The following is a 24,107-nucleotide window of genomic DNA, read 5'->3' on the forward strand; positions in this document are numbered from 1 at the left end:
TAAGTAAGAATATCCCACTCCCTCTGCCACTATTACCTACGCAAATTAGAATAAATACATTATTTATTATTTTTAAAAAAAATCTGATTATTCGGGTATACCCGATCACTATTACCTCCGCAAATTAGAATAAATACATTATTTATTAATTTTTTTTAAAAATTAGGTATTCGGGTATACCCGATAGGGTATCGGGTAACCCGACATCCGAAAATCCAAAATTCTCAACACCCAATCCCAATCCGAAACCCGATTTTTCGGATTTCAGATATCCAATACCCGATATCCATTTTGACAGGCATAACCCTGAACAATCTCACTGGAGAATTCTCACTTTCTCAAGGAATTAAAGCTCGTACTAAAATTGATATTTTGACAAAGTTTGTGGAAAAAAGATGTTATCTTATTTTAATGAAGAATAGAAAGTAAATAGACTGAAATACCTTTTCATGGGCTTAAGGGTATTTTCGTCAAAAAAATTTGAAATAGTAAAAAAAAGCTCAAATAATACTTAAATAAAAGTTTATAGACCTTGAGGATATTTTAAATATTACATACCAAAATTAATACTTTCACAAAATTCACAGACTAAAAAATATTCCCTCTATTTGAAAATGAAATATGTTTTTGACATAAGATGACAAAAATAAACAAATGGTGTTACGAAGGAAGCACTTACCAAGGCTACAATCTCGAGTTATAGCAAAATAAGTACAAGTAAATCACAACTTAACTTGTAAAGAACTAATGAGTTACAATGGATAGGCAGAAAGTTTTGAGTTATTATATTTCTCTTAATATTATTTTGATATTATTAATTCATGAATTATTATTTAGTACTACTATCTGACTTAAAAGCTATATAAATTCCAAATTTAATTCGTTATGTCTTCCGTATCTAAATCCAAAATAGAGTAGTAAAAGAATGAATTCAATTGATATTGTTAGGTTTTAAAAAACAATTTCTATTAAACCAATATCCCATCAACTGCATGACTGTTTATGTTAGGCGTTTCATGAAACGGCATCGTTTTTATCCTTTGTCTTTTCCCTTAATTTCTCTTTACCCTAATCAATTGGGCATCTTTTTCCTGAGCTTGTCGTCCCCAATCCAGAATTTTCAGGTTCTGCACCAAGATTCTCCTTCTTCCGCCGCCGCCGCCGCCGCAACCGCAACCGCAACCGCGTACTTCCACTTCGTAGTGAACTAGGATTTGAAAATTGGGGCGATTTTACATACGCTTTTTCTCAACTTCGCCACTCTTTTCCCTCTCGATTTTATCCAGTGGTTATTCTCCGCTTCCTTTTGTTCCTGGAGCTGCTGTGCAGAGGAATTGTTACGGTGAAGGAGAGCAGAAGAGGAGAGGTTGATCTCCGGTGACTAAATTGTAGAGCTCGTTACTGCACAATCACCGGCCCTAATTGAACACTTAGCTTCCTCGTCGACCATTAACCGAACGCCCCCACTATTTTCCTTCCTCTCTACCTACCAACCTTCTCTACGCTGACAGCGAAGGGAGTTAGTGGGAATGAATTTAGTGATGAACAACCACCACCCCAATTTGGGGCCGGTTTTACTAGATCCGTCGCCGATGGGAATCATCGGCGAGAGCTTAGGTAAGCCGTCTATCTATTTTTCGGCTACTGATACTCCTTACCTCGCACCTCGCCTAGGACACGTCGTTGTTGGAAAATTCCCCCTCTCAATCCCCACCTCCCAACATATCCAAAACGCTTTTGCTAACATGAATTTTGTTGGATGTTCATGGAAATATTTAGATGATAGGCATGTTCTCATTGAACTGTCTGATTTTACTGACTATGTTAACTTGCTTAATGGACCTAATGGCATACCTGTGTGGTTCATTGAACAACATCCTATGCGTGTGTTTGAATGGACAACTGAGTTTGATCTGTCATTTGAATCCCGTAATGTTGCTGTTTGGTGTAGTCTATTTGCCTTGCCTCTGCGTTTCTTTGATACTGCCACCCTATTCGCAATTGGTAGAATTTTTGGCAATCCTATTAAAATAGATCACGCGACTATCACACGCTCTAGAATATCCTTTGCTAGAATGTGTGTGGAAATAGACATATCCAAACCACCACCAAAGAAGTTTGTGCTTGATATTGGTGGACGTGAAATCACCCGAAGGGTGAAATGGGACAAGATCCCTCTGTTTTGCATGGATTGTCGAAATGTGGGGCATTCAAAAGTGACATGCTGCAAAACTTTTAGGAAGAAAAGAAAAAGACCAATCCCTCTGTTTCGCATGGATTGTCGAAATGTGGGGCATTTGAAAGAGACATGCTGCAAAGTTTTTAGGAGGAAAAGAAAAAGACCAAAGAGAGACTATAACAGAGCTGTGCAAATGCCCACTGATCAAACTACAAGAAGAAAACCCACCAGATCTGCCTTTACAGGAGCCACGGATTTGGGTATTGGTATACAATGTGAGACGTTGCACGGTAATGAAGAGGACGACTTCATGCTACCAAATCCACTGCGACCTAGGATTATGAGGTCCCTTCTTGTGCAGTGGCAGCCTCCAGATCATCCCTGGGTCAAGCTTAACACTGACGGCTCCTTTGCCGCAGGATCGGGGCAGGCAGGAGGAGGAGGACTGGTGCGGGATTCAGACGGCATGCTCCTTGGTGCCTTCTGCACCCCCCTCGCCGCTACTTCAGGCTTTGAAGCGGAGCTTCTTGCTCTATGTCAAGGTTTGTTGATGGCAAAGGAGCAGGGGGACCATGTTTGGATTGAGCTTGATGCGGCTGCTATTGTCACCATGCTTAAATCGGGGAAGCAAGGCCCAACAGCTCTCCGACACACAATAGTTCAGATCAGGCTCCTCCTTCGGCAGATTCAATACAAGATCACTCACATACCCCGTGAAGGCAATCGCGCAGCAGACTTTTTGGCAAGCAGAGGGACCCAAACCTCTGACCTCACTGTTTATGATCATATTTCTGCGCCACCAATTCTGAAGGCACTTGTTAGGATGGACCAATGGGGTTATCCTAACCTCAGATTTAAATTTGAGGATGGGTAAGAGCCCCCCATCGCTTTGTGGCATCTGGGTATATCATGTTTTCTGTGGGGGATTGATCACTTTTGGGTCGTCCCTATGTATATTTCTCGTAGTCGTGGGGGATTTCCCACTTTATTTTGTTCCTATGCATGTTTGCTACTTTGTTTACCAAAGTTGTAGAGTTGGTTGGTGACCCGCCATCCTTGGAAATAGTAGAAGGTTGGTATTTTGGTATGATCATTCTCTTAACTTACTGTTGCCCCATGGTTTCCCATGCGTAACCTTTATAATTCATAGTAAACTTTTTTGAAGCTTTGAGCCAACTTGTGATGCTTATCTAGATCCTATCCTATTCTTCTGCTGACTGTTAAGACATATCTTCCCTCTCATTAGCAATTTCTCCAGTAAGAGTTTTCTATCTCATTTATAGAAGGAAGAGGACAATAATAAAAATAGTCTGCAATTATCATTGAGATATTACAATACAACACAATAATCTGCATTAAAGTTTAGCAAATAGAGTATCTATGATCTGGTATCTTCTAAATGAGCATCAACGAGAATAGACTTCTCAATTTCTCCAGCAGCACAAGTCCTAGACGATTGAGATAGATAAGCTTCTTATTCTCTTTCCATACAAAGATGGTCAAGAAATTAGGATACTGAGCTCAAACTTGTATCTACTGAAAGTTCATTTTTAATACTATAAAAGCTTTGATCTATATAGCCATCTGTGGTGAAAACATGTCATCATATAACTAATATCAACACTTAGCAGAAGTGTTTGTTATCGTAGGGTCAAACAAAGGCAGCTGTACTTTTAGATAGTTCACTGGTCACGGGTGTATGTTGAGGTTTCATCTCATTTGTAATGGTAATTCCTCACCAGGAAATTGTCTGCTAGATATGTAACTTTCAACAACGAAAGTCACATGCTTGGCTATGTGTGCACTGGGTGAGTCTGTGTAAGCATTTCTTGTATCTGTTTGTTAAGAACGGAAAAGTCGGAGAAGTTTTTTCTTTCCTGAGCTAAATGAAATTCCCCAAAGCAACACTATTGTTGTAAGCTTTTCAAACCAAAACTTTGATGACTGCTCGATCGATCCCTGCATCCAGATCAGTTGTAGGATGTATCAGGAATATTTAACAAGTTCAGATTAGTTCTGTGAATAGCAAAGTCAGTAAGCAGTTACAGAATCTATTCAATGAGTTAGTAGGATTGAAGTCAGATTAGTTAACAAAATTGAAAAGCGGATTTCTCATACGATTCTTGTAAGTTGTGACTTGTATTAATAGAAAATACCTCTCTTTTCTATTCTCTTCCTATTTGTTATTTATTATTCATATTGTGAAATTCTGATGCAATAGTTTCTGTTGATTTTTTTCTATCATGCCATTTTCTTCTCTAGCATTCTCTGCCTGATTTTCTTCTATTCTACCTTCAATCACCTCTTTTCCTTAACTTGGTTCTGGATGGATCTGCTAATGAAAACTCATGTTTTAGCCGCATTTATTCTTACAGTCCTGACTACATTCTCCTCGGATTAAAGGGTGCACCTCCTAAATTTCATTCTCGTTAGAGTGTTTCTTCTAATTCTAGTCAATATCTCATCCTGAAATTTTGGTTTCTTTTCTTCTCAGGTTACTAAATTATTCTAATTAGTAATATCTGCTTGGGCGTGTCTATCACTTTGTTACATCTCCACAACTGTGGTTTGTTTAGCTTATTTACATCAGTTTCAGATCGAAGCTAGAGCTGTGCACCTGTGTTTGGCCTCTTATTCTGTTTGTCCAAGGCCACGAATCCACTATATTGTCCAATTACACACCCCAAATCCCTCATCCCCTGCTGTTTTGGCCTCTGTTTCTGCTATGACCCTTCTGCAGCGTTAACCAAAGTTAAGTCTCACCTGTAATAAGTTCGTCCTGTATACTAAAACCCTTGTTTCTGATTTTTCATAGTTGATTTCTTGAGCAGTGGGCTGTAATAGGTAGTTGAACTTGCACTGATGTCCCCAAAACAGCATTCCCAGTTAAGATATTCAGGTTCTTCTAACAAACTGACACCAGCAACCTCTATGATCTCATTAATCGTAGCAATTAACAGTATTTCATTTGTACCAGTTGTATTATGCTCTTCTTTCATTTTTTATGCAGGTCTGCTGTCAATAATTGGATCTGGGGATCAAGCAAATGAACTTTACAAGGAGGCACTTCCCATCATCTTCCAAACACTGTGTTCCATGGATGAACCATCATTTATACCAGTAATTTAAATGCTTAATCAAAAGACACTGAAATTGTGCAGGGTTCTTTAGCTATAAGCGCGTTTGTCTGTCCAGATATTTTTGTGAAAGTAGCTGCCATGTAGAGAATATGGGGTGTGGTCTGTTGGTGGTGTATGTCCAATAATAGCTTTGTGATACTGATACAGACTGGCTCCCACCTTAACTCGAACAGATACTGTTTGTAGTTTGTTATCCTTTATTCGAAGCTTTTTGTTGGTTTTTTACATTTCCATATACAATTCAAAAGCATAACATTCTAATTTGTTTTTACGTTTCTCAGGTTTTGTCCAGCCATTACCGCTTGGTCGTTTATCCTGACCATAACCAACCTTAATCAACATCTCTGGATATATGTACGCACTCTCGTGAACTTTTTATCTTTATTGAAAAAGTACTGTTCTTCCTATTTTTTAATTTGTCCGCGTTTCACCTTCTGAACCTGGAAAACGGTGATATCTCCGTCCGTGCAGCAGCCTTGGATGCTCTACGTGTTCCCATCTACATCTAAGACGGGAAAATGCGCCACATTTGCTGGTTTGCTTTCCTTGTCGCTATTTTCTAATACGATTTCACAATAATTCTATGTTTAATTTAGCTAAACTCTACTATTCCGATAGGAAAGTGCATTTATGCATGATGTATTTAATGCCATTATTGTCGGTCATCAAAGGAGGGGGGTTGTGCTTATTATTGTGATAGAGAAAAGCTTAGTATGTAACTTTTTTTTTTTGAGAAACTGTTAGTTTGTAGCAACTTATTATACCATGAACTTGTTAATTCACAGGTACATGGAAAAGTATTAGGACTAATACTAGTATTCAGTTTCTTCAAAGTAGTAAAAATTATTTTGGTTGGAATGCAGTTCATGTAAACCCTAAAATTTTGTTATACCCCATTATTATAAGATTTTGAACACTAACTGACAACTTAATTATAAATCAGAACTAAATGTAAAATTATAGTACTAGTATGGTAAAAAACCTACAGACTAAATTGGATATAATTAATCAGTATTACTATTAGTTAGTTAGAAATTGAAATTGAAGAGAAAAACCCAACTAGTAGTGATACACAAATAGGACACTGAGGAGTATGTGATAAAGTAGGGGTTAATTCTTTTTTAGTTTTATGGGGTTTTTTACATTCTATAAGTGTACTGCGTTTTTTTTAAATTCCGGCTTTGGGAGAGACGCATGACCCACATGCGTCGTCCGTTAATGAAACGCATGACCTTAATGCGTCTTTCAATTTTTTTTATTTTAATTGAACGACGCATGACGAACATGCGTCTTAGGGTAAAACGCATGACACACATGCGTCTTCTCTGGAATCCTCCAAAAACATTGTCTTCGTCTTTGAAAGGGCTTCGCGTGAGTATCTTGCACGCCCCCATCGGAGTCCGGATGAGAGAGTTATGACCATTATACGAAAGTCGCGCATTGAAGCGCGGATGACTCCAAAAGACATGCCCTCGTCATTGGTCGATGAATGTCCTTGGTGGGGTTGATCAAATGATGCGAAATTATTCGTAACAAGCATTAAATGAGAATGTCTTTTTTGTGTTACGAATAATTTCTCATTTAATGCTTGTTACGAATAATTTCGCATCATTTGATCAACCCCACCAAGGACATTCATCGACCAATGACGAGGGCATGTCTTTTGGAGTCATCCGCGCTTCAATGCGCGACTTTCGTATAATGGTCATAACTCTCTCATCCGGACTCCGATGGGGGCGTGCAAGATACTCACGTGAAGCCCTTTCGAAGACGAAGACAATGTTTTTGGAGGATTCCAGAGAAGACGCATGCGTGTCATGCGTTTTACCCTAAGACGCATGTGCGCAATGCGTCGTTCAATTAAAATAAAAAAAATTGAAAGGCGCATTAAGATCATGCGCCTTACACTAAAACGCATCACGGTCATGCGTTTCATTAACGGGCGACGCATGTGAGTCATGTGTCTCTCCCAAAGCCTGAATTTAAAAAAAAGCACAGTACACCTATGGAATGTAAAAAACGCCCTAGAACTAAAAAAGAATTAACCCGATAAAGTAGAATAGGAAATGCAATTGATGAAGTAATTCATTTGTCGAAGGGATTGGATAAATTTGAGCGTGTATCTTTTAAATAACCAAGTTGGATTTATCTGTAATAATAAAGAAGTCAAAAACCATTTATTGGAATTGAATTTCAAACGAAAGCACTAAGATAAAAATGGGGAAATTGTATTGTCTTAAAAAATAGAAATTGTATTTGACTATTCTAATCGCCGCCATTCTGTTTGCCAGTTGCTGTTTTCGTCAACCAGTCTAAATTCGAAACACATAAAGATGGAAACATTGTCAACAAAATGTATCGTCTTGGGATAAACATGTAGATGTGGATGTTCAAAGCAATACACCTCCATTTTTCAACTAAGCTGACCTGAAACATGTCTATATATTCCTCATCCCAATTCATAGAAGTAGTATACCAAAAACATTTTATAGCATAATCACATCTATACTTGAAGAATCAGATCACAAAATGGAAGGTTTGATACCGTTTCTTATCCACGCCGTGAAGAAGGATAAGCCGCAAAATACTTACCGATGTCTCTCCGACAACTCCACCACCGCCCGCAGCTACCATCTCCTCCTCGGTGGCAGTGACTCCGTCGAGGGCTCCTCCCATCGTCGAACTCGCTCCGACTATCAGCCTCCATCCACCATCGATTTTGGCCATTTGCCCCATGCCAAGAGCTTCAGTGCCAGAGCTCCGGCCAACGTCGATCATGTCGGAAGGACTAGTAAATGATGCCATTAGCAAGAGATAATCATACATACTGTCATGAAGTTTGATGGGATGTTTAATTGTTTGTTTGTATGTATATTCTTTTATTTGGTGTTGTAATGGTAGAATGTAAAGGGATGGAATAAATCAAATTCAAGTTGTTTATATGATGCAATCTTTCAATCTGTTATTAGTAAAGCAGCAAAGATGAACAATAAATCGCTTTCAACTTTAATTACAGCAAGAAAAACTAGAAATTGTTCAATTACTCAAAATAGGCTGCATTCCAATTCCAAACAAATGTATTACGCACCAAACAGATCAGACGAATGCATTTCTTACGAGATAAGTTGGGGGTTATGAACTCCCTAGATTCAGGAACAAAGCATTTACGAGGCCAAGAGAGATTCAATTTTCGAAATCTGATCTTCTTCATTCTTCCGGGGTGGACTTCTGTTGGCCTCATCGTATAGGTCGTGCTTCCACTTCTCAACACGGCCCCCACGTGGAAGATTGCCTTGCCTTGGAGTGAATCTATTATCTCTACCTCTCTGCCTACCGTTGGCGTTAAATCTATCTCTGGATTGGAAGTTACCCCTCCAAGGTTGAGCATTGTTCAACTCTCTTTCCCCTGCAACTGGTCTTTCAGGTCTGTCAGTGTACCGAGAGTTCACTCTGTCGTTTCTTCTTCCACCGTCTATGGAATGATCTTGTGGGTTTCGCAGCACTGGATCATCAGCAGCTTTGCTGGGTTTCTCTGGATCGGCAGGAATCTTCTGCTCTCTGAAAGATGGCCTTCTACGAGCAGGAGGTTTGTGATTGCCTTCAATTTCAAAGTATCCATCATGGCGCCACATATGACTGCCTTCTCTGTTGTCTTTATATTTTTCATCCTTTAGCTGAGCATCAATTGACACAGTTTTATTGGTAGATCTATCGTTTCGCTGTTCCTTGGAATCAGGCCACCATCCACGTTCTGGAGAAGAAGATGGATTTTAAAAGATAAACTCTTGATATAAGAGATAAGTAACACTCTAAAAAGTTTCAAAAGCTGAAGCATAGCTAGGATGCATCTTGATATACTGGTAGTAGTCGAGAATGTAATTCTAATCTCCCATGTAAAATGCCATGGGATGTCTATAAACAAATATGGAGATCTAAAATATGAATTCACTTTCTATTAATGTAAAATACACAAGGATCTTGAGAATTATGAAGACATCACAGAAAATGAAAGGACATACAAAGAAGATGTAGGACATAAAGAGATATAATTGATCATATCAAGGTGCTATGCATGGCAAAAAAGACCGTCCATCAATATATGATAATCTTATGAGTGCTGAAGACCAGACAAGTAAGAATAACAATGCTCAACATTTTTCTGTTCCCTGCTTACTCATATTAAGAACCATTCTGTAGTTCCTCTGAATAATGCAGACACTAAGAAAAACTTTTAAGAAATTTAATACTCCGTATATCATTAAGTAGTTGGATGGAGATGAAGTAAGCACCTAAAAGCAATTAAAGAATGTTGATCAGACATCCAACTACTACAACATAAGAACTGCCTCAGCAAATCGATTACAGAAAAAAAAAAAAGAGAGGAACCAGAGTAAGATTAACAAGATAAAAAGCATACCACTCTCTGTCCTGCGGCTGAAGCCTCTTCCATTCTGCCCAGCACTATCACGACCATCATGCTGTTACAAGACATGCACAGGCAGGCCTAAACTGTTATATAAATGGGGGTACTCGTATTCAACCAGCTGAACACAAAAGTAAATACCTGGGTAAACAGTTTTCAGAATGCCGACTGAATCAGGACTGATATTTCAAAGAATTACACGTGGACCCTAGGTTTCTGAATTACTACTAAATTTAAAGAATTGTACAGCGTTTGAAGACTAGTACTCCAACGTAGCAACAGAAAGCATTCAACCACTTTCATGATGATGGAACAAATTCCTATCTGGCTCCAGCAACCTCGAGTACAAACACCATAATCACGGACGTCCAAAATCTAAAGCTTAGGTTATTTCAACGCATGTCAGAGTCCAGGCAGCCAAGCAAATATCAACCATAGAGATTATGATTTTGCACCCGACAAGAAGAGCTCGTTTTCTATTCCTATCAAGTCCTACATGCAAGAACACTCTAGGATAATATAATTTTGCTACACATAATACATAAAAATAATGTAGTACAATAAATCAATTTGAAATCAACAATGAAGACCACCGGAAAGATACCACACAATTTGAAAGCTATATTATTCAAATACCCAGCAATTACAGCCAACAACCAGAATAAAGAAAACTCATCGCAATAAAATTTTCACAAAATTCTAGAACAAAATCTGCATTGCAAGTAAAGAAATTTAAAAAGATACCTGAAAGTACGGCCGCGACTGAGGTGTTTTCGTAGGATTAGATTCTTTATGTCCATCAGCTCCTCCATCAGATTCTCGGCGGTTCAAGTTTCCATATTCAAGCGGCGGAGGACCAGGAAGGCGGCGGTGGTGCCGATGAACCCGGTCCGACCGGTCCCTATCCAAGTCCGGCTCGGTTGGCGGCCTTTCAGTCCCCGATTTACCATCTCTCCTAGATCTCTTGGGGCTTCAGTGCAGACATACAACACGAGAACCACTCGTCAATTCATCAAATTCAGGTTGTTATCAACAATCAGAGAACTGCGAAAATGCATCATTTCGAAGTACCTAGGTTCACGGTCGAACCGCGAACGGTGGCGCTTCGGTTCCGAGCTACGGTCTTCTCGACGTGACATTGGATTGCGTACTGACACTCTCTCTCAATGAGTGAGCGGCGCCACCACTTTGTTCTGGTGAAACTGCTCCACCAAATTCGATCCCTAAACCAAATCCGACTGAGCAACTCAGCTGAACCCTTTCACGCCTTATTTTTATTCTTTTATTTATGAATTAACTTTATTCGTGTTTGAAAATAATACATTGGGCCGGCCCAGATCCGAATCGGCCCGGAGAGACGACCCGAGCCCAGAACTGACTCGATGTTAAATAACAGTAGCAAGATAAATAAATCAATTCCTTTTACTACAAAGAATAGAAGGAAAGAAGAGAGGAGAGAGAGACCAAGAAACAAACATCACGCTCCGATGATTTCCTCTTCTCCGTCATAACGATTCAATTGTTAAATTCGCGAATTCACTTGGGGGAATCATGACGGAGGCAGGGCAGGAGACGGTGGATTTCGCCGCTCTGGTGGGGCGGGCGGCGGAGGAATCATACGTCGCGCTGAAGGAACTGGTGGAGAAATCCAAGTCTTCGGAGTCGATGCCGGACTCCGAGAAGAAGATTATGATTCTGAAGTACATTGTTAAGACGCAGCAGCGGATGCTCCGTCTTGATGTCCTCGCTAAGTGGTGCCAGCAGGTGCTATCTTTTTGTCAATTTAGTTTTCTTTTCTACTCCAGGTTTTGTGTGGATGTGTATCTCAATGCGGTGACAGAGAATTAAGTGTGTTGAGTTTCTCTGGACTTGTGGTGGTGGATTTGTCCAGTTGAAATATTAAGACATTTAGGTTATCTTTGATGGAATGGAACGGACGATAGATTAAGTGGCTGAATTCTTGATTTGAGTTCAGTTAAATATGGGGTGGAGAGAGGGGTTTTTCGGGTGTATAGGAAGATTTGTTGTTTAACTTGTTTGGGAGAGAAGATTATGATTAAATATGACATAAGGATTCGATAAATTAGAAACTGGGGCTTTATTGATAATTGAATGTATTGGTAAAAATTGGAGGATACAGTCAAAAGAGTTGCTTGAGACACATTGTGCCTTTCTATGTCGTTTCTGATTAGTGGGTACAGATAGAGGATCTAAATTTTTCACTTTTTCCTTTGGACCCATATAGTGAATTTGTTTAATCTGGTGGCAGTACCCTTTGGATTTCCTTTTGGGGCTGTATTTAGCTTGTGTTCAATGGAGTTCACAGTGTTTGTTAGTCTACATATCATTGCAAAATGCAAATTAGTTCCCTATTAGTAGTTCATTAGATAGGTGGCAGACTTTTACCAAGCTGCTTTTCCAAAGTTGTCTGATGACCATACTGCAAGCTGCTTTTCCAAAGTTGTCTGATGACCATACTGCATATTGTTATTATAATTTCAGAGAGAGATGCTATTCAGTGTTCAAGATTATAGTAGTATATGCTATTTTACCTTATCATATTCTTTTTTGGGTAAAGACACATATTTTCATAGTATTTATTGTTTCTGCTTCTTGCTACTGGAGTCACAGGTCCCTTTGATACAATATTGCCAACAACTTTCGTCGACTCTCTCCAGTCATGAAACTTGTTTCACTCAAGCTGCAGATTCCATGTTTTTTATGCATGAGGGACTACAACAAGCTCGAGCTCCTATTTATGATGTTCCCTCTGCCATTGAGGTTCTACTTACTGGAAACTATCAGCGTTTACCAAAATGTGTTGAAGATGTGGGCATGTTGGGCACATTGAATGAGGACCAGCAAGGTCCAGCTTTAAAGAAACTAGATACACTTGTTAGGTCCAAGTTACTTGAAGTTTCACTGCCAAAAGAATTTACTGAAATTAGAGTCTCTGATGGTGTTGTCACGCTCCGTGTCAATGGGGAATTTAAAATTCTTGTTACACTTGGTTATCGAGGTCACTTATCAATGTGGAGAATATTGCATTTGGAGCTGCTTGTTGGTGAGAGAAGTGGACTCGTGAAAGTAGAAGCATCACGACGACATGCTCTAGGAGATGATTTGGAACGTAGAATGGCTGCATCAGAATCACCATTCATGATGCTGTATTCTATCCTACATGAGCTGTGTGTTGCCCTTACTATGGACACTGTTATAAGACAAGTGAATGCACTTCGACAAGGCAGGTGGAAGGATGCCATTCGCTTTGAACCCATATCGGATGGTACTGTTGGGCAGGGAGGGAGCACTGCCTTCTCTCAAGATGGAGAAACTGATTCTGCTGGGTTACGGACTCCTGGATTGAAAATCATATACTGGTTGGAGCTTGATAAAAGTAATGCTTCATCTGAAGCAGGGGCATCCCCATTCTTAAAAATTGAACCAGGTCCTGACATGCAAATAAAGTGTTTGCATAGCACATTTGTGATTGATCCTCAAACTGGCAAGGAGGCAGAATTTAACGTTAACCGGAGTTGCATTGATGTTGAGTTGCTACTACTCCGAGCCATCAGCTGTAATAGATATACTCGGCTGCTTGAGATATACAAGGAAGTAGAGAAGAATGTAGAGATTAATAGAACTTCCGGAGATGTCCAAATTAAATTTCATTCGGATGGTTCTGAAACTGAAGATGAAAAGGTACTAACCGTCATAATGTTGTACATATGTCTTTATATTTCGTTATAAAATGAGGTTTCTATAGTCAGTAAATAGTCCCATAAAACAAATGTCCTTATTTATTTATTTGAATTCCTTTTTGTGTCCAGGAAGAACTTTTAATATACTCTGAATAGTGAGTATGGTTTGCTTATGCTTGTATCTGGTGAAGCGAGAAGATCCTGATAAATGAAAATAGAAATCTGCCTGTGTTTTTGGCTTCCAGAATTTACACTAGAACTACAATAATTCAATATTATATAAGTCAGATTGCCATTTGAGTTTTTATACTTAAATTGTACGGAGTATCATTTGAAAATACTGATAAAATATTACAGTGCTGCTATTCAGCTCAGGCAAATTTTATTGTTTGAAGAAAGGCATCAATCCCACATCATTATGTTTTAAGGCTTATATATTCTCTGTCTGTTTCCGGTGATCTGTTTATGCAAAATATCCATCTAAATTAATTCTGTCTATGTCAATAACTGGACCTACATGTAATCCTGGAATTTTTGGGAATACTTGATTTTGCATACTGATTACTGAGAATCCATCTCTTGCTAAATTGGTGCTCCATCATCTAAAACAACTTAGCAGTTGCATACTGCTGATTCGGTTTGTTATTGCACCAAGTTCACTGTCATCTGAACCTGATCTTATACATTGGCATTCTAGTTATCCCCTTGCTTTGGTTCTTATGCATTGTTTTTTAAAATATTTTGGTTATTCACTGTTAAACCATGATTTTAATTTTTGCATTTACAGACGGATAGTACGCTTGATTCGCAGAAGCATGATGACGAGGAAGTTCTTCGTTTGCGTGCCTATGGTTCTTTATTTTTCACACTTGGAATAAACATAAGGTTTCTTTTACTTCCCTTTCTGTTGCCAATATCTGTACTCTTTCAATTCTCTACTAGGATATTGACACTATAATGTGTACTGCTACATGATATATCCTTGTAAATATGGTCAGCTCATTGTTTTTAGTGTATCTGATTACTATATAAGGTGAGGATTCATTTATCTTTTCTTGTGTGTGCCTGTGACCTGCTAACTGTACTTGATATTATTATGTTTGAGCTATATAAATGTGGTGCTCAGATAGTTTATTGGATGGATCAATTGATGCGCCTGTATGTAAGGTGTTTTGAGATATCTTTAAGTATTTGGTGAAGTTATGAAAGAATATGAACTCGCCTGTAAGTTATGAGGGCATGATAAGGTTTTCTTTCAGAAAAAAAGTGGTCTGACTTACTCTGAGGGATGGAAAAAAAATTCTTATTTAACAAAATCATAAATCATTAATTTTTGAACAATGATCTCCAAAATTTTTCCTTTTATGTTGCAGGAATGGCCGTTTTCTTCTTCGCTCTTCAAAAAATATTATATCATCGAAAACTCTGCTAGAGTGTGAAGAGGGACTGAACCAGGGAAGTATTACTGCAGCCAAGGCTTTTGTCAACTTGAGGAGTAGTAGTATTCTACATTTATTTGCATGCATTGGGAGATTCTTGGGTCTTGAGGTACGTATAATCTTTTAAGTACATTTATAATAAATTGTGATATTACTATCCAAGAGGAAGGTATTGAGATTTGGTAACAGTACTTGATTTTCATCTATGCATTCAGTAAAAAGGAACTGTAAGATATACTACAGATGCCTAGTACTCCCTCTGTCCCAAATCATGTGATACATTTCTTTTTCGCACGTGTTTTGGGAAAATCATAATAAATAGTTAAAAGTAGAGGGAATCAGGGAAAACATTATTCTCTCTCTTACTTTACTTTCCCTCTACTTTAACTATTTATTATGATTTTCCCAAAATACGTGCAAAAAAAATGTGTCACGTGAAATGGGACGGAGGGAGTATAAAACATTGCATATGGAAGTTGAGATATTTCTGATGCCACTTTTAGCATATGACACAGTGGTTCCCATGTATATAACTAACTAAAATGCTGTGTGTCAAAATATATGTAACAAGAGTAAAGTTGTAATGTATATATCACTTTGTTGTCTACACAAGACGTTGGACACCTAATAGGTGTATCTTCTGTTAATTATTATCTATTTGAGGAATCTAATTAGGTATGCCTTGCAGGTATTTGAACACGGGTTTACAGCAGCAAAATTGCCTAAAACACTAGTAGAAGACTCAAATTCACTGTTCATGGGATTCCCGGAGTGTGGAAGTTCTTATTTCTTGTTGATGCAGCTTGATAAGGAATTTAAACCCTGTCCCAAGTTAATTGAAGTTCAGTCTGAATCTTCAGGGAAAGGTGAGCCATTTGGTGACATCAGCAAAGTTATTCGAGTAAAAAACTTGGATATTAGTCGGATGCACATGTGTGAAGATGAACTCAATTTGAGCCTTCTTGACCGGAGGAAGATTCTATCAGTTCCCAATGAGGTTAATGCTAATGAGACTTCTGAACGTGGTATTCCTTCTAACTCAAACTCGGATGGCGCATCGCTTCGGTCTAATATTCCCATTAGTTTTTCCTCCATTGTGGATGAAGTTTTTGAGCTTGAGAAAGGGTCAAATGGACAGAGCTCCTCTTCCAAATCTGTTTTGACCTCTTCATCCAATTTTGGATTGGGCACTATGAATATTCACAGCATAAAACCTTCCATATCATCACCTAACTGGGAAGGGAAAACATCCCAAAATGCACTGAGCAATTTCAAGAGCTCGATGCATTCTGGGTCTACCAATTCGCTAACCACCAAAAACCAATCCATAAAGAGACTAACAGCTTCAAAGTCGGATCAAGATTTGGTCGCTCTTAGGTCGCCACATTCTGAGGCTGTGTCTGGTAGCTTTGCTGTGTCTGGTTCTAACCCATGGGTTGTTTCTCCCACAGGTAAGGGGTGATCCACATTGTTTCTTATTGCCTTTGTTTCTTTGAATGCATTAACCTTTTTTTGTACTGTTCTTAATCACAATTTCCATGCTTGCCTCGTCTCCTGTTCTCAGCTTCCACACTGAATTCTGCTGTTCTCAACAATGCAAATCAAGAAAATGTTACTAAACAAGAGGGCAGACCTCGGAAGCGCACTGTATTGGATATGTTAAAATATCTTCCCTCACTCCATTCTCTTGAAGTAAATGAATCTTCTAACAAGAGAAGGAAAATCAAGGAAGCTCCACAAGCTCAACTTCCTCCCATGCAGTCGATTATTTCTTGCGAGCATCCTGACAAAACAGGAGGACACAGTTTTGCAAATCTTATAGCTGAAGCAAACAAGGGCAATGCATCTCCTAGTATTTACGTCTCTGCTCTTCTTCACATAGTAAGGCATTGTTCACTGTGTATAAAACATGCTCGGTTGACCAGTCAGATGGAGGCACTTGACATCCCCTATGTTGAAGAGGTGGGTCTAAGAAGTGCATCCTCAAACTTGTGGTTCCGCCTTCCTTTCTCTAGAGGTGACACATGGCAGTATATTTGTTTGAGGCTGGGCAGACCTGGAAGCTTGTACTGGGATGTGAAGATTATTGACCCACACTATAAGGACTTGTGGGAGCTTCAGAAAGGGACCAATACTACTCCATGGGGTTCTGGTGTTCGAATAGCTAATACATCTGATGTGGATTCTCATATTTGTTATGATTCAGAAGGTGTTGTATTGAGTTACAACTCTGTGGAGGCTGATAGTATTAAAAGGTTGGTTGCTGATATACAAAGACTATCAAATGCTAGAACTTTTGCTCTTGGAATGAGAAAACTACTTGGTGCAAGGACTGATGAGAAGATAGATGATAGCAATGCAAGCTTAGATAGCAAATCACCTCCTGGATCAAAATTTGCAACAGAGGGTTCTGAAAAATTCTCTGAACAGATGAGAAGAGCTTTTAGAATTGAGGCTGTTGGACTTACGAGTTTGTGGTTTAGTTTTGGCTCAGGAGTTCTCGCCCGCTTTGTTGTGGAGTGGGAATCTGGTAAAGAGGGATGCAGAATGCATGTTTCTCCTGACCAGCTGTGGCCTCATACTAAGGTTTGTTTCCCTTGTTGCCTAGAAGACAGTTTCATTTCTATTTTGTTCAATCTCTCTGTGTTCCACATGTTGTTCTCACTTTACTGAAGGAGTATATATAAAATATAGTTTGTCATACAATTGAAGTTTCTTCAGCATTCTTTAGGAGGATGAGATATTAAAGGCTGGTCATTGGCAATATGGCACGTTCTAGATGCTTTGATATCTCTTCATCCTTTTATTTCTTATCGTCGTGTCACATGACTCACATCTAAGAAATTAAGCATTCTCCTCCTATAAGTGCAGAAAGATGTGTTGCATACTTGCATGTGTGTGTGTGTTACTATTTGAATTACTAATAGTAGTTTGACTTGATGGACGAGTTTGGTTATATACTTGGTTACTAATTGCATAGTTGTTTTTTGTGCTCCCTAGTCCCTGCAATCAAGTAATTTTTCTTTTTTCCTCCTTATGTTTTTTCCTATACGAGTACGTAAACATATGGGGTTTTTTTGGATAGTTTCTTGAAGACTTCATCAATGGAAGTGAGGTTGCATCTCTTTTGGATTGCATTCGATTGACTGCTGGACCATTGCATGCTCTTGCTGCCGCTACAAGGCCTGCACGAGCTGCTCCTGTTTCCGGACTCCCTGGCATCACAGCTTCTCTTTCTTCCACTTTAAAGCAGACTGGATATGTGCCATCTCAGGGTCTGCCTAGCAATGTCAACACAAATGCTAGTCAAGCTTCATCAGGTCCTGGAGGTAATCCTGGTATAACCCCACAACCAGGCCCTATTGGAACTCACAATACAGCAGCTGTGTTGGCAGCGGCAGCAGCTGCAGCGGCGAGGGGCGGACCTGGAATTGTTCCCAGTTCATTGTTGCCCATTGATGTTTCTGTGGTACTAAGAGGCCCATATTGGATTAGGATTATATATCGCAAAAAATTTGCAGTTGACATGCGGTGCTTTGCTGGAGACCAAGTATGGTTGCAACCAGCTACCCCACCAAAAGTTGGTCAACCCATTGGAGGATCCCTTCCATGCCCGCAATTTCGACCTTTTATTATGGAGCATGTTGCTCAAGAATTGAATGGCTTAGATTCTAATTTTCCAGCTGCTCAGCAAGCACTTGGATTGCCTAATCCAAACAATGCCAATCCAGGTCCAACTCCAGCTCCACAGTTGGCAGCTGCTTCTGGGAATAGGGCCAACCTTCCAAGTGCTGTTGCAGTATCTCGAGCAGGAAACGCTCTAGCTGCTTTGAACCGCATAGGTACTGCTCTTCCAGGAGCAACCAATTTACCCATGGGTAGTCCATTACGTAGACCACCTGGTTCTGGGGTCCCTGCTCATGTTCGAGGAGAACTGAATACTGCTATTATCGGACTTGGCGATGATGGTGGTTATGGGGGAGGGTGGGTCCCTCTTGTGGCACTTAAAAAGGTCCTTAGAGGCATTCTTAAGTATCTCGGAGTTCTCTGGCTATTCGCACAATTACCAGATCTTCTCAAGGAGATCCTTGGATCGATTTTGAAAGATAATGAAGGTGCTTTGTTGAATTTGGATCAGGAGCAGCCTGCCCTGCGCTTCTTCGTCGGGTAAGGCACTCGTACAATAGCTCCTGCGTGCATTCAGAGACAAAAAAAGAAGAACGGGTTCCATTTTCTTCATTCTTGTATTGTTTGTATAGTTTCTGATGCAAGGAAATGTTTTTTGCAGAGGTTATGTGTTCGCAGTTAGTGTTCACAGAGTCCAGCTTCTTCTCCAAGTTCTCAGTGTGAAAAGGTTTCATCATTCTCAACAACAGCAACAAAACCCTGCCGCTGCCCAAGAGGAACTGACTCAGTCCGAAATAGGAGAGATATGCGACTACTTTAGCCGGCGTGTTGCATCAGAGCCGTACGACGCTTCTCGGGTTGCTTCATTCATTACTCTTCTGACCTTGCCAATTTCAGTATTGAGAGAGTTTTTGAAACTCATAGCGTGGAAGAAAGGATTAGGTCAAGGGCAAGGAGCCGAGGCCACCCCCGCACAAAAATCCCGTATCGAGCTGTGCCTCGAAAATCACATGGGGTACAACAGAGAAGGGGTCTCTGATAGTTCATCAGCCTCCAAGAGCAATATCCACTACAACCGAGCCCATAACTCGGTTGACTTTGCATTGACCGTGGTTCTCGATCCCGCCCACATACCCCATCTGAATGCTGCTGGCGGCGCTGCCTGGTTGCCATACTGCGTCTCTGTCAGGCTAAGATACTCATTCGGTGAAAACCCCGTCGTGTCGTTCCTCGGAATGGAGGGCAGCCACGGAGGGCGCGCCTGCTGGCTGCGCGGCGACGACTGGGACAAATGCAAGCAGAGAGTGATGAGAAATGTGGAAGCGAATGGATCATCAGCTGGCGATAGCAATCAGGGAAGGTTGAGAGTGGTTGCCGACAACGTGCAGCGAACGTTGCATGCGTGCCATCAAGGGCTGCGGGACGGCATTGGAATGACGTGACCGGAGGAGCTGAAGTAGAAGATGTATGATATAATGTTTATTCCACCTTGTACATAGGTTTTACTGATAATGTTTTGTTATGATGAAAAAACAAGTTTTGAGTTGAGATATGATTTGTTTGTAACTGAAAGTTTTATTCTTTATAATACAATATGTAGTCCAGAAAAATGATTACTTTGGTTTGACTCTTGAACACCATTTGATCATTAGGTCTTCAAGATTGGCATCCATGCGAGTTCCAACACCACCCCAAACTAACATGTCACTCAAATCTCTTAGGCTTCCTCCTTCTACCTCGTACACTTGTTTGAACCCTAATCTGGTGTAAAATCTCACAAGCTGCAAAACGATTATTATTTATAGTACTGCCTTGTAAATATTATAAATGAAATGAATAGATGAGTTTGTAGTAGTACCTTGGAATGATAGAGATGAGTGTCATTGATAGCAAGCAGCTCAGCTTTAGCACATCCACAGTCATATCCAAATCTAATCGCCATAGCGCCAAGAAACAAACCGATCCCAAATATGGATTTGTTCATCCCAATCGTCTCCCTCTCAAGCTTCATCGAATCCATATGCAGAATTTTGCCCCCAAACCAAAACCTAATCACACCCTCCGCCCTCCCCAATTCCCTCCCCGATTCCAAGCTTTTCGCTGTAATCCTGAAAAAAGGCCCAAATCTTCGAAGCTGAAGATCGAGCTTCTGCAATCTGGATGATTCCACGATCTCCGCCATCGTCGGCACCTCAATTTCGAGATCACACGCCTCTCGAGATATGGTTTTCCCGGAGACTTCAGAATTGTTGGTGGTTGTGACATTCGGGCTTTGTTGTGCGTTTGATTTGGATTTGAAATGGCTGGGTAATGAATTGAGATTTCTAGTGTGGATTAATGGCGTCTTCGAGTGCTGGATTTGTTTTCCCCGAACAAGGACTGAAGAAAGTGGAAGCTTCACTACTTTAGCGATCTCCATGGATGAAATGAAATTTCTGAGAGCAGCACTCATTCGTAATCCCATACGCCAAACGTGGCATAATCCAAACCAGATATGTGCAGTCTCGTGTCTCCTCTCAACAAACAGCTTCTCCAATACTCTCTCCGTCCTCAAAGAGTACGAACAAAAGGCGTAGCATATTTTTCTCAGTTAATATTATTTGATTTCGAAAGGGTAAATTGTTGAAAAAACTACTAAGTCTGGTCGATTTCTTATTAATCTCGCAACGTGGTACATACATGTATATAAATTAAAGACATAGAGTAACTAGGATCGAGTTTAAATAGCCTGGCCATTTTGTCCACATAGGATAATTTTTTAGTTTGTCACATCATACGTAATTTATCATTTTTGAAAATTGTGAAATTAACCAAAATTTGTTCAAACTATGTGCATGCGCGCAAGAAGAAGTACGACTACTGGCGGTGGACCAACACAGTCCGCCTCTCGCCAACACCACCTTCTCTGTAAGACAGCGGCGATCCGCCTTCCCATTTGGCTGCGCGATCAACGAAAACATCCTCAAAAACACTGCATACCAAAACTGGTTCTTCTCCAGATTCCGATACACCTTCTTCGAAAACGAGCTCAAATGGTACTCCACTGAGAAATCCCTGACACTTCAACTTTTTCGAGGGCAAGATCGGCCCTGACGCTTCTAGAAGATTCTACTAGACGGCGAACAAGATCTACCGCAGGGCGACGCCGTTTCTCAATGAATACAACACCATCGAGGATAACCACGAAGCCGCCTCATCGTCAGCCAATTACTTGAGGAAGATCGCACAGTTGAGAGCGCAGGGGTATAAAGGTCCTCTGGGGATTGGATTGGAGGGCCATTTCATGCCTTCCACTTTTAACCTACCCTACCTTAGATCCGCCATCGATATCCTTTCTTCGACTAGGTTGCCGATCTGGATTACCGAATTGGACGTTCTCCCCGGCCCCAATCAGGTATCCACTCGATATCCTTACTTTCAACTGTCATTAACTAAAGAAACATTTGATGAATTTCGTCTCTACATATAAATTAATTTGTTTTTAAAATTATGCCTAATTTTATGATTTTTTCAATAATTTGCGCGTTAATAGAGAAATTAAAATTATGTTCAATTATGAATGATAAATGTGCAGGCATCATACTTTTGGAGCAACGGTTGCGGGAGCTTCACTCCTGCAGCAGTGTGCAGGGGATACTGTTATGGTCTGCTTGTAGCCCGCAGGGATGCCATAGGATGTTTTTGACTTAGACCATCCACTACGGGTCTCGCCGGCGTCTCGCGTCCTGTCCCGGAGAGACGGGAACCCGGCGCGACGCATTGCAGCTCGCCGTCCCGTCCCGCGCCATCCCGCGTCTCGTCCCGCGTCGCGTCCCGTCGAGCCAAGAGACGAGCTGTCTCGCCACGCGCCTAGGCGACGTGGCGCGACCCGGCGTCGTGCGTGACGCCCACTCGCCGGCCCGCAAGTGGGCGTCGTCACGTGCTGACGCAATAAATTTTTTTTTAAAAAAAATTCGAATTTTAAAAAAATAAAATAAAAATAAAAGAATATTTTTTTCTAACGGTAACTATACCATTTTTTGTTTTTTTGTTTAATTTTTTTGATTTTTAATTAATTTTTTTACTCTATAAATACTCCTTAACCCATCCTCATTTCACACACAACTACACATCTATTCTTCCTATCATCTAAATTTTCTCTCAAAATTTCATATAACAACTCAAGATGTCCGGCGCGGCAACTACGGCGGTTCCAGCTCCGGCTGGTGGGATCTCAACGCGTTCGGCGATTGGGAGACCATGATCAACACATTGGGCGGTTCCGGTTCGTCAACGCCGGGGACCCAGGGTTCGGCGACACCGGGGGGGTACCAACCACCCAATTTTGACCTTGATGCATATGTTCGTCCCTCCGCCCCGCGGTATTCGCAGGGATTATCCTAGATCCGGGAGGATTTTCCCGTTTATCCCACGCCGGGAGTAGGCCGAGGCGGTGGAGGTGGCCGAGGCGGTGTACAACCCCAGGCGGGCGAGGACGAGGAGGAAGAGGAAGAAGAGGAAGAGGATCTAGGTCGGCATCCGTACAACAACCTCGAAACGCTGGCGGTGTACAACGCCTGGATCACCGTCTCGTACGATCCCATCGTCGGGAATCAACAATCCCGGAAGTGTTTCTGGGAAAAGGTCTGCGAGGTCTACCACCAGATAAAGCCGAAAGGCTCCCGCAAGCGCAAATTGAAAATGCTCCGCTCTCACTTTGACCGAGTCGACCGACATGTTAAAAAATTCTGCGGCATCTACTCGGCCGAAGAGGCGCGCTACCAAAGCGGCGCCACGACAACCGATATTTTGACGTCCGCTTTGCGCACCTACTACCAGGACGAACGTCATCAATTCAGATTTGTTGATGTTTGGCAGGCCGTCAAGGACGAGGAACGGTGGGCCGGCGGTTTCCGCTCTAGCTCGGGCTCAACCTCGAAGCGCACGAAGCATACGGCGAGTGGCCAATACTCGTCTGGTGGTGACACCGCTGAGGGCATCAGCCAACCTGAGGCTGAATCCCAGGAGTTTGCGGGTACGGTCGGCGATGCTGGAGGATCCGCGAGTGGGCGCCGTCGGCCGCAAGGGACGAAGGCGGCGAAAGCGGCTAGAGCAAGGAAGGGCCGAGGCGAATCAAGCCAGTCGGCCTCGGGATCGGGCTCGCGGGGAGGCTCAGACACACTTATGGTGGCGTACATGACCGCCACAATGGCGGGCACTTCCCGCTTCTCGTACGCCCAATTCACTGCCTGGTGGAACGGAATTGTGCATATGGCAGCACAACTTGGCCTTCCGACTCCCCCTCAACCTCGACCGCCTCCGGAGGATTATTAGCCCGCGGAGTAGTTTTTTTATTTTTCTTTAAATTTGTATTTTAAATTATGTTGTGTGTTTTTTTATGTTGTGTGTTTTTTAATAAAGTGTGTTTGTTTTAATTGAATGAATAGTAACTAAGGGACGGAGCGTTGCAGGTTCCGTCCCTTAGTTAAGGGGGCCCTCAAATAGTGGTCAAATAGTAGTTAAGGGACGGTTTAAGGGACGTTATAAAAACAGCGTAGTGGATGGCCTTACAACAATTTCAAAGTATTAGCCACCGGTAATGTCGTTGACAAGTTTTGA

The 24,107-nt window shown here is 41.1% G+C and overlaps 4 protein-coding genes and 1 pseudogene across 15 annotated transcripts; 3 read left to right on the forward strand and 2 right to left on the reverse strand.

The window, feature by feature from the left end:
• The first annotated feature begins 1,059 nt into the window (after positions 1-1,059).
• Positions 1,060-6,181, forward strand: LOC121741533. 12 transcript variants are annotated; one of them, XM_042134342.1, is made up of 5 exons: positions 1,061-3,049; positions 4,674-5,078; positions 5,190-5,299; positions 5,601-5,673; positions 5,791-6,181. In XM_042134342.1, the coding sequence occupies exons 1-2, from the start codon at positions 1,530-1,532 to the stop codon at positions 4,693-4,695; spliced, it is 1,542 nt and encodes a 513-aa protein (XP_041990276.1). In that variant the 5' UTR covers positions 1,061-1,529; the 3' UTR covers positions 4,696-5,078; positions 5,190-5,299; positions 5,601-5,673; positions 5,791-6,181. The 12 variants fall into 12 exon arrangements, with proteins under 12 accessions (XP_041990268.1, XP_041990270.1, XP_041990276.1 ...); XM_042134340.1 differs by having other exon boundaries at positions 4,674-4,930; positions 5,011-5,078; positions 5,190-5,673; XM_042134334.1 differs by lacking the exon at positions 4,674-5,078 and having other exon boundaries at positions 1,060-3,049.
• Positions 6,182-8,329: 2,148 nt separating this feature from the next.
• On the reverse strand, positions 8,330-10,993 carry LOC121741534. Its single transcript, XM_042134343.1, has 4 exons — positions 10,814-10,993; positions 10,487-10,712; positions 9,737-9,797; positions 8,330-9,070 (listed from the first exon to the last, which is right to left on the reverse strand). The coding sequence occupies exons 1-4, from the start codon at positions 10,879-10,881 to the stop codon at positions 8,484-8,486; spliced, it is 942 nt and encodes a 313-aa protein (XP_041990277.1). The 5' UTR covers positions 10,882-10,993; the 3' UTR covers positions 8,330-8,483.
• Positions 10,994-11,177: 184 nt separating this feature from the next.
• Positions 11,178-20,144, forward strand: LOC121811244 (mediator of RNA polymerase II transcription subunit 14-like). Its single transcript, XM_042212062.1, has 8 exons — positions 11,178-11,506; positions 12,374-13,444; positions 14,231-14,328; positions 14,817-14,991; positions 15,571-16,333; positions 16,447-17,468; positions 17,968-19,049; positions 19,171-20,144. The coding sequence occupies exons 1-8, from the start codon at positions 11,294-11,296 to the stop codon at positions 19,949-19,951; spliced, it is 5,205 nt and encodes a 1,734-aa protein (XP_042067996.1). The 5' UTR covers positions 11,178-11,293; the 3' UTR covers positions 19,952-20,144.
• Positions 20,069-21,209, reverse strand: LOC121811245. The gene is made up of 2 exons (XM_042212063.1): positions 20,368-21,209; positions 20,069-20,290 (listed from the first exon to the last, which is right to left on the reverse strand). The coding sequence occupies exons 1-2, from the start codon at positions 20,971-20,973 to the stop codon at positions 20,123-20,125; spliced, it is 774 nt and encodes a 257-aa protein (XP_042067997.1). The 5' UTR covers positions 20,974-21,209; the 3' UTR covers positions 20,069-20,122.
• Positions 21,210-21,567: 358 nt separating this feature from the next.
• On the forward strand, positions 21,568-24,107 carry LOC121741700 (annotated as a pseudogene).

The sequence above is a fragment of the Salvia splendens genome, chromosome 7 (genome assembly GCF_004379255.2).
Source record: "Salvia splendens isolate huo1 chromosome 7, SspV2, whole genome shotgun sequence".
Taxonomy (NCBI): Eukaryota; Viridiplantae; Streptophyta; class Magnoliopsida; order Lamiales; family Lamiaceae; genus Salvia; species Salvia splendens.

What these genes read in the sequence shown, in the direction of transcription:
- LOC121741533 (XM_042134334.1), top strand. Translation starts at nt 1,530, where the DNA reads ATGAATTTAGTGATGAACAACCACCACCCCAATTTGGGGCCGGTTTTA. An exon ending in AGATTTAAATTTGAGGATGG is followed by an intron (nt 3,050 to 5,189) that starts GTAAGAGCCCCC and finishes TTTTTTATGCAG; the next exon opens with GTCTGCTGTCAATAATTGGA.
- LOC121741534 (XM_042134343.1), bottom strand. Translation starts at nt 10,881, where the DNA reads ATGTCACGTCGAGAAGACCGTAGCTCGGAACCGAAGCGCCACCGTTCG. An exon ending in CGGTTCGACCGTGAACCTAG is followed by an intron (nt 10,713 to 10,813) that starts GTACTTCGAAAT and finishes TCTGCACTGAAG; the next exon opens with CCCCAAGAGATCTAGGAGAG. An exon ending in CAGCCGCAGGACAGAGAGTG is followed by an intron (nt 9,071 to 9,736) that starts GTATGCTTTTTA and finishes CTTCTTCTCCAG; the next exon opens with AACGTGGATGGTGGCCTGAT.
- LOC121811244 (XM_042212062.1), top strand. Translation starts at nt 11,294, where the DNA reads ATGACGGAGGCAGGGCAGGAGACGGTGGATTTCGCCGCTCTGGTGGGG. An exon ending in TCGCTAAGTGGTGCCAGCAG is followed by an intron (nt 11,507 to 12,373) that starts GTGCTATCTTTT and finishes CTGGAGTCACAG; the next exon opens with GTCCCTTTGATACAATATTG. An exon ending in ACACTTGGAATAAACATAAG is followed by an intron (nt 14,329 to 14,816) that starts GTTTCTTTTACT and finishes TTTATGTTGCAG; the next exon opens with GAATGGCCGTTTTCTTCTTC.
- LOC121811245 (XM_042212063.1), bottom strand. Translation starts at nt 20,973, where the DNA reads ATGGGATTACGAATGAGTGCTGCTCTCAGAAATTTCATTTCATCCATG. An exon ending in CTCATCTCTATCATTCCAAG is followed by an intron (nt 20,291 to 20,367) that starts GTACTACTACAA and finishes ATCGTTTTGCAG; the next exon opens with CTTGTGAGATTTTACACCAG.